This window comes from Ctenopharyngodon idella, chromosome 9 (genome assembly GCF_019924925.1).
Source record: "Ctenopharyngodon idella isolate HZGC_01 chromosome 9, HZGC01, whole genome shotgun sequence".
NCBI classification, from domain to species: Eukaryota; Metazoa; Chordata; class Actinopteri; order Cypriniformes; family Xenocyprididae; genus Ctenopharyngodon; species Ctenopharyngodon idella.
Window position 1 is genome coordinate 1,507,059 of NC_067228.1, and position 9,898 is coordinate 1,516,956.

At 29.4% G+C, this 9,898-nt stretch overlaps 1 protein-coding gene across 2 annotated transcripts in view; it reads right to left on the minus strand.

Moving 5' to 3' along the window:
* LOC127519114 (E3 ubiquitin-protein ligase SH3RF3-like) overlaps nt 1-9,898 on the minus strand; it is a 114,549-nt gene that overhangs the window by 18,128 nt on the left and 86,523 nt on the right. The window contains exons 5-6 of one of the 2 annotated variants that reach the window (XM_051906573.1): nt 6,597-6,691; nt 3,745-3,915 (exon numbers count right to left, since the gene is read on the minus strand). In XM_051906573.1, coding sequence (XP_051762533.1) covers nt 3,745-3,915; nt 6,597-6,691 — 266 coding nt within the window. The remainder of the gene's footprint in view (nt 1-3,744; nt 3,916-6,596; nt 6,692-9,898) is intronic. The other variant, XM_051906575.1, reaches the window with a different exon arrangement.

Consider the following 9,898-nt stretch of genomic DNA (forward strand, 5'->3'; position numbering starts at 1 on the left):
TGATTCAATGACTCACTCAAAGACTTCACTTGTTTCATTACTGGATGAATCAGCGTTTTTGAACACTATCTCTTGAATGAATGATTCAATGATTCACCCATAAAGACTTCACTTGTTTCATTACTAGATGGATCAGCGTTTTTGAACGAATCTCTTGAATAAATGATTCAATGACTCACTCATAAAGACTTCACTTGTTTCATTACTGAATGAATCAGCATTTTTGAACAAATCTCTTGAATAAATGATTCAAAGATTCACTCATAAAGACTTTAATTGTTTAATTACTAGATGAATCAGCGTTTTTGAATGAATCTCTTGAATGAATGATTCAATGACTCAATCATAAAGACTTCACTTGTTTCATTACTGGATGAATCAACATTTTTGAATGAATCTCTTGAATGAATGATTCAATGACTCACTCAAAGACTTCACTATTTCATTACTGGAAGAATCTGCGTTTTTGAACAAATCTCTTGAATGAATGATTCAATGACTCATAAAGACTTCACTTGTTTCATTACTGGATGAATCAACGTTTTTGAATGAATCTCTTGAATGAATGATTCAATGATTCAATCATAAAGACTTCACTTGTTTCATTACTGGATGAATCTGCGTTTTTGAACAAATCTCTTGAATGAATGATTCAATGACTCACTCATAAAGACTTCACTTGTTTCATTACTGGATGAATCAACGTTTTTGAATGAATCTCTTGAATGAATGATTCAATGATTCAATCATAAAGACTTCACTTGTTTCATTACTGGATGAATCTGCGTTTTTGAACGAATCTCTTGAATAAATGATTCAATGACTCACTCATAAAGACTTCACTTGTTTCATTACTGAATGAATCAGCATTTTTGAACAAATCTCTTGAATAAATGATTCAAAGATTCACTCATAAAGACTTTAATTGTTTAATTACTAGATGAATCAGCGTTTTTGAATGAATCTCTTGAATGAATGATTCAATGACTCAATCATAAAGACTTCACTTGTTTCATTACTGGATGAATCAACATTTTTTAATGAATCTCTTGAATGAATGATTCAATGACTCACTCAAAGACTTCACTATTTCATTACTGGAAGAATCTGCGTTTTTGAACAAATCTCTTGAATGAATGATTCAATGACTCATAAAGACTTCACTTGTTTCATTACTGGATGAATCAACGTTTTTGAATGAATCTCTTGAATGAATGATTCAATGATTCAATCATAAAGACTTCACTTGTTTCATTACTGGATGAATCTGCGTTTTTGAACAAATCTCTTGAATGAATGATTCAATGACTCACTCATAAAGACTTCACTTGTTTCATTACTGGATGAATCAATGTTTTTGAATGAATCTCTTGAATGAATGATTCAATGATTCAATCATAAAGACTTCACTTGTTTCATTACTGGATGAATCTGCGTTTTTGAACAAATCTCTTGAATGAATGATTCAATGACTCACTCATAAAGACTTCACTTGTTTCATTACTGGATGAATCAACGTTTTTGAATGAATCTCCTGAATGAATGATTCAATGACTCACTCATAAAGACTTCACTTGTTTCATTACTGGATGAATCAACGTTTTTAAATGAATCTCTTGAATGAATGATTCAATGACTCACTCATAAAGACTTCACTTATTTCATTACTGGATGAATCTGCGTTTTTGAACAAATCTCTTGAATGAATGATTCAACGAATCAGTCAAAGACTTCACTTGTTTCATTACTGGGTCAGAACAAAGATCTTAATGTTTGTGTGATCCTACTTTTCAAAGCTTTAATAGACTGTCATTTAGGAATAAGATCACGTGGGCGTTTGAATCGAGATCACGATCTTTTAATGATTAATCTCACAGCTCTAAGATCTAGTAATAGTTGTTAGTCAGAGGAGACATGCTTGATTTTACAATCATCGCTCCAGACTCTCTCCTGTGGAAACGCATGCTAATCACGCGGCCCGCAGCAGCAATGCATCAGCTATATATCCTAATCAATGTGGCGGCGGAGCAATTTCACCTTCTCAACTCCCGTCATTAAAGGCTGCACATGTAAAACGCACCTGCACGCGCTGAGCTGATTTATGACTTCAGCTGGAGATAAGCATCTGGAAACTCACAGGAAACGCTCGTTCATTTAGGGTGTTTTTATTTGCTTGTGCTGTTACTGCGAGTCAAAAACCCAAAGATCAGCTGAAAAAACATTCACAGCCTCGGCTCAATAAAAGATGAAATAATATTAGAAATATTGTAAAGTCAACAGCACATTCTGTAACTTATAAAAACTAATGTTTGTGTTGTCATTTAATTAAAGGAAGTATTTCTATAAAACAGATTTTTAGAAATCTGCTCTGATCAAACAGAAACCTGCAAATAATTATGACTTGATTATTCACACAACTACATGAAAACGAGCAGGATGGTTTGAAGCTTGATTCCAACTTTTTTCTCATAATTCTGACTTTATAACTCGCAATTCCGACTGTATAGCTCACAATTCTCATATTTTTCCTCATAATTCTGCATTTATAACTCACAATTCTGACTTTTTTCCTCATAATTCTGCATTTATAACTCATAATTCTGACTTTTTTCTCATAATTATGCATTTATAACTCATAATTCTGACCTTTTTCTCATAATTATGCAATTATAACTCACAATTCTGCATTTATAACTCATAATTATGCCTTTTTTCTCATAATTATGCATTTATAACTCATAATTCTGACCTTTTTCTCATAATTCTGCATTTATAACTCATAATTCTGATTTTTTCTCATAATTCTGCATTTATAACTCATAATTCTGACTTTTTTCTCATAATTCTGCATTTATAACTCATAATTCTGACTTTTTTCTCATAATTATGCATTTATAACTCATAATTCTGACCTTTTTCTCATAATTATGCATTTATAACTCACAATTCTGCATTTATAACTCATAATTATGCCTTTTTCTCATAATTATGCATTTATAACTCATAATTCTGACCTTTTTCTCATAATTCTGCATTTATAACTCATAATTCTGATTTTTTCTCATAATTCTGCATTTATAACTCATAATTCTGACCTTTTTCTCATAATTATGCATTTATAACTCACAATTCTGCATTTTTTTCTCACAATTCTGCATTTATAACTCATAATTCTGATTTTTTTCTCATAATTCTGCATTTATAACTCATAATTCAAACATTTTTCTTTTGATTGTTTATAACTCAATTCTGACTTTTTTCTTCATAATTCTGAGCTTATAACTCATAATTCTGACTTTTATAACTCATAATTCTGATTTTCTCTCATAATTCTGCATTAATAACTCATAATTCTGACTTTTTTCTCATAATTCTGCATTTATAACTCATAATTCTGACTTTTTTCTTATAATTCTGCATTAATAACTCATAATTCTGACTTTTTTTTTTCATAATTCTGTGTTTATATCTCATTTGTCTCATTGTTGAAAACTGACAAACATCTACTCATACCAAAATAGAGAAATGTTTTACAATACTATGAATATGATGTGAAAATAATACGTAAATCAGTAATGTTTAATATTTTAAACACTCAGACGTACAGTATATGATGAGCAGCTGGACTGAGACACAGTTTTTAATGTCAATGGCTGAGAAGGTTAAACTGCTATAATGATGAGAATATACAGGCGACGCATTATTTCTTCATTAGTTTCAGTAATGATGAACGTGAGGAGACACCTGGAGACGGGCGTGACGTAGTTTCCCGGGAAAACTCCCGACGCTCCGGAGCGCAGCGACGTTCCTTTGAACCATCCGTCCTGACACTTCTCGGTCACGCGGTACATCTCGCCCTTACGCAGCTCCAGCTCGTCGGCCTTCTGCGGTTTGTAAGCGTACATGGCCAGATAGCTGCGGAAAAAAATAAAAATAATAATAAGCAAACAATATTCCTGATGCTCTTATACTCATTTCTGGTTAGTCAATAGAGGATATTTTAATCAGGTTGGCCTTTTAACGCAGATTCACAGAATCGATTCTTTCTTTTAGAAGACAATAACTTTATTTATCGTGCATGAAACGTAATACTCGACAAAGTTTAACTGTATTCTGTATAACTCAACAGTAAACATGGATTTTCTGATAACAGAAAACAAAAACCTCTCCACTTTTCCAAAGCAGGCATCAGAAACACTTGTTCTGTCACCCTGAGGAGACGGCGGTGTGTTTGTAGAGCCTTGTAATCGCACTTGAGGGACCGCAGAGAATAAAACACAATCAACACTTTGTTTTTCCTTCACGGAGTCGAACGGATGGAGAAATGAGGAGCGTGTGGGATTCGCGGGACACCGCTGATAGGTTAACAAGTGCTGGAAGTGTGTGTCAGCAGATGAACAGCTGCATTTCACGAAATATTTTGCTACAAAAACAAAGAGTCGCAAAAGAATCAGAGTCGTTTCTGTTCTGTTCACTAAACTGAATCAACACTGACGCACGTGTGTGAATCATGTCTGCGGTGCAGCGCTAATGTTTCTCTTTACAGACAGCAGATTTCATTATGGACACATGAAACATTAGCGTGAAGAGCTGAAGAACAGATCGCCGACGCTAACACACACACACACACACTCATCCTTCAAACACGTGATCCTGACAAAATCAATCACATCAGCTGATGACCTGCATCTGTGCTGCATTAACACACTTAGATTCTGATTAAATTGTTTGTTGATTTAATTATTTTATCTTCAGTATTCAGTCATTCAGATGCTTCAAGTGTGGCTGAATATTAATAATATATATAGTAATGAAGTCAAATATAAGTATACATTAAAAAATATTTTTATACAAAATAATAATAGTGATAATATATTATTAATATTAAATGATAATATTTAATTATTTTATATAAAATCTCTCTACAAATATAGATTTTATCTTCAGTCAAATATAAATAAATATACATAAATACAAATATAAAAATATATAAAATAACAAAATAATAGTAACAATAACAACAATATATAATATTAATATAATAATAAAATGTAAATATTATTATTGTTAATATTAAAAATATAAAAATAAAACAATATATACAATCTCTCTATATCTACATAATAAATGTAATTATCTTTAGTACTTCAGTCAAATATACATAAACAAATCAAAATAAATATACATGAAAATAGTATTAATAATAATAATGTATATATATATATATATATATATATATATAGTAATTAAGTCAAATATAAGTATACATTAAAACAAATATTAGAAAATATTTAAAAAAATTATACAAAATAATAATAATAATATATTATTAATATTATATGATAATATTTAATTATTTTATATAAAATCTCTCTACAAATATAAATTTTATCTTCAGTCAAATATAAATATATATAAATACAAACATAAAAATATATAAAATAACAATAATAGTAACAATAACAATAATATGTAATATTAATATAATAATAAAATGTAATTATTATTATTATTAAAAATATAAAAATAAAACAATATATACAATCTATTTATATCTACATAATAAATGTATCTTTAGTACTTCAGTCAAATATACATAAATCAAAATAAATATACATGAAAATAGTATTAATAATAATATTAATAATAATGTATATATATATAGTAATTAAGTCAAATATAAGTATACATTAAAATATTTAAAAAATATAAAAGTATACATAATAAATTATTAATATTATATATTATTTAACTATATAAAAATAAATCTATATAAAATCTCTGTAAATATAGATTTTATCTTCAGTACTTCAGTCAAATATAAATAAATATACATAAAAATAAATATAAAATAACAAAATAATAATAACAACAATAATACAGTATTAATATAATATAATAATGAAATATAAACATTATTATAATATATAAAAAAATAAAACAATAGATACAATGTGTAATTATCTTCAGTACTTCAGTCAAATATAAATAAACAAGAATATACAATAATGATTATATTTAATTATTATAATTACTATTATTATTATTATATAAAAATAAAACAATATATAAAATCTTTCTACAAATATAGATTTTGTCTTCAGTACTTCAGTCAAACTACATAAAAATAAATATAAAAATATATATAAAACTATTCAAAATAACAACAATATAAAAGTATTAATATAATAATAAAATATAATAATTATTATTATTAATATATAAAAAATAAAACAATATATACAATCTCTCTATATCTACATAATATATGTAATTATCTTTAGTACTTCAGTCAAATATAAATAAACAAAAATAAACATAAATAAATAATTATTAATAATAATAATAATAATAATGTATAGGACCCAGTTTTTAATCTGGAAAACATCTGTAGTGTACAAACATCTGATAAACATCTTGGAAACAGCAGTTTTACATACACTATAAATCATAAATTTAACATCTGACAGGAAACGTCTTAGAGACGTGTCTCAGATGAGCAAACGCTCTTACAGATGTAAGCGCAGACATCAGACAGAATCAGTGTGATGGTTCAGCGCTACATTAACTCATCTTCAGGTCAATCGTGGACTTACATGTTGAGAGGCAGCTGGACTTTAGCAGCGGCGAGCAGCTCTCCGGCCGCAGACGTGACGCGCGGAGGAACCGCAGCTCCTGCGACTGAAGAGTCCTGTGAAGACAACAGGTCATGTGACGTGAGCAGAGCACGGGATCAGACAGGGAGGAACATACGCAGTCACCTTCTAAGGGAACATGCCAACTGAAACACTGCCACTGCTTTCAGTTTAAAATCGCCCGTCTGCCATTGTCAGGACAAACAGGTAAAAAAAGCACTTTCACTTCAAAAAATGAAAGTATGAAAAAGTTATGGAAGTTTATATTTACTGTAAATCAAATGTACTGTACTAAACAGTTTGTATTTTATATAAAATATATATTTTATCAAATATTTTTACTCTAAAATTTCTATCAAATCAAAGCCACGTTCTGTTCCAAATTTGAAGTTGATATCACAAAAATTAAAGTCCCCATGAAATTTTGTTTAGGCGCTGTACCAAAAATATCCACCAGGTGTCGCCCACATTCCACTGAAATCTTTTGGACGTATTCTCCTGTAACAAATTCATACATTTCTATCACAAAATAATCACCAAATATGGAACCTTGAGACTCAGACCTTTCCGACGATACGTGTTTTGTCAAAGTTTTAAATATAAAGTAGTTAAAATAAAATTTGTAATATGAAACCTGACACCGCCCACTAGGGGGAGGAGCCCGCTAAAAGAATTTAGAATACAGTTTCCATTTTAACGCAACGTCCAATTTCAAAATGGTTTTCACAGGATGAATTCAGAGTTCGTAAGCTTTCGATTGACACCTAATTTATTATGATTACTAAAATATGCGATATGAAAAAATGCGCTAAATAAAAAGAGCGCCAAACATCCTGCTGACGGTTAAGGGGTTAAATAATCACACTGATTTTCAATAAAGGATTTAATCATTTTTATTTATATGCATCAATACATAGTCATAAACAGCAATACTGACCGGAAGATATTTATACTAAAACAATGAAAAATTTTATTTGGAATAATTACTATTTTTTAAATGTTAACGTTAATGTAAAATTCAGCTTCGTCATCGCAAGAATAAATTACATTTTTAAATATATTCACATAGAAATCTGTTATTTTAAATTGTAATAATATTTCACAATTTTTACTGTATTTTTTTTATCAAATAAATGCAGGCTTCAGTCAAAAACATAAACAAGTCTTTATCATTCCATTATATATTTATATTTTAATATATTATATAACTGCCTGGATAAATAAAGGTGAACAAACACACAGAGACTGATCATTTTTGAGTGACGATGAATCACTGAATCAGAGTCGTTTGATTTGATTCACTGAAATGGACAGTGAACTGAATCATATAAATGAATCAAACACGAGATGAGGACGAATCATGAAACTTATTTTGAGGAAAATTCATGGACAAATAAAAACACTTTAAAATCCTTGCGAGTCAAACACACCTTCACACGATTTGTTCTTGTTAAATCTACAGTGACGCTGAAATATAACTAAATAAACAACACGAACGAGGGTCCCAGAGAATCACATTCACCATAAATCATCCTAATGTTCATCTGTACTAGTTTATCTGCGCAGCTGAACTGAATGAATCACAACAGGATCTGAACAGAGACATCTGGCCCTCGTGAGCCGTTCATTAGTGCAGATCAGATTCATTAGAGAAGAGTTGAACACAGCAACATGTGACTGGAGCTTCTACACTTCAACACTAGGAAACTACACCGGAATAACACCACATACAGACTCCATCTTCAGCGCCGCAGCGAGAGGTCAGATGATTCATAACAAAGGAACGGATCAATCTGACATCAGTTCGAAACTAAAGACTCAAAACTGATTTCATAAAGCAGACTATAAAGCTCAGACTGTGATTCTGATTGAATGAGACACACTTGAAGCTGATTTACACACGCTTTAGATATGAATGCACAGGGGTCTATGAAATCGGTTTTATTTTTGAATATATTTACATAAGAATCATATACAATTTTAACAAAAATGACATTTTTAGGGCCCTATAAAATCCATTTATTTTTGCATTTATTTGTATATGAAATGGATACAATTTTTTAATTAAAATTTAAAAAAATACATTTTTTAGGGCCCTATTTTTATTTATTTATTTTTTATCATCATTATTTTACTTTAAATTTATATATATATATATATATATATATATATATTTTTTTTTTTACAATTGTTATTATTATTTTTTTTTTCCAAAATACCATTTTTTCTGTTTTAATTTTTCTAGATTATGTTTTAACGGTTAAAATAAAAAATTAGTAATCAAAAAGCTTGCCTAATTAATTGAAATCATGAAACTCATACAATTTAACAAATATTTATTAAAAGATTAACAAATATTTAATTTTTAAGGCCCTATGAAATCTGTTTTATTTTTCCCAAATTGTTTGTTTTCAGTTTTTAATTTTTTTGGATTACATTTTATTGGTTAAATTAAATTTTAGTAATCAAAAAGCATGTCTAATTAATTGAAATCATGAAACTCATACACTTTAACAACAATTTATTAAAAGATTAACAAAGATTTTTAGGGCCTTATAAAATTAATTTAATTTTCCGAAATTGTGTGCTTTCCCTTTTAATTTTTTTGGATTCTATTTTAATGTTAAATTTTATTATTCAAAAAGCATGTGTAATTAATTGATATCATGAAACTCATACAATTTAACAACAATTTCTTAAAGTATAAAGTAAAGGGCCTTATAAAATTCATTTTATTTTCCCCCAAATTCAGTTTTATATTGTGTGTCTTCCCTTGGGATTCTATTTTAATGTTAAATTTTAATATTCAAAAAGCATGTCTAATCAATTTACGTTTATGATTATGCATTTGGCAGACACTTTTATCCAAAGCGACTTACATTGGACTATTATAATTTTTACAATAATAGAGCCTGATGAAATGTTGTTGTTCAATCACAAACTCACACACACTCACTCACAAACACTCTCAAAAATACACACACACAGACTCACGCACACACTCTCTCGAACACACACACTCTCTCTCTCAAATACACACACACAAACTCAGTCACACACACACACTCTCTCTCTCTCTCTCTCAAATACACACACACACTCTCTCTCTCAAATACACACACAAACTTACACAGTCACACACACACACTCAAATACACACAGACACACACTCTCTCTCTCTCTCTCTCAAATATACACACACTCACACAAACTCACACTTACACACTCAAAATCTCTCTCACACACACACTGGTACACTCTCA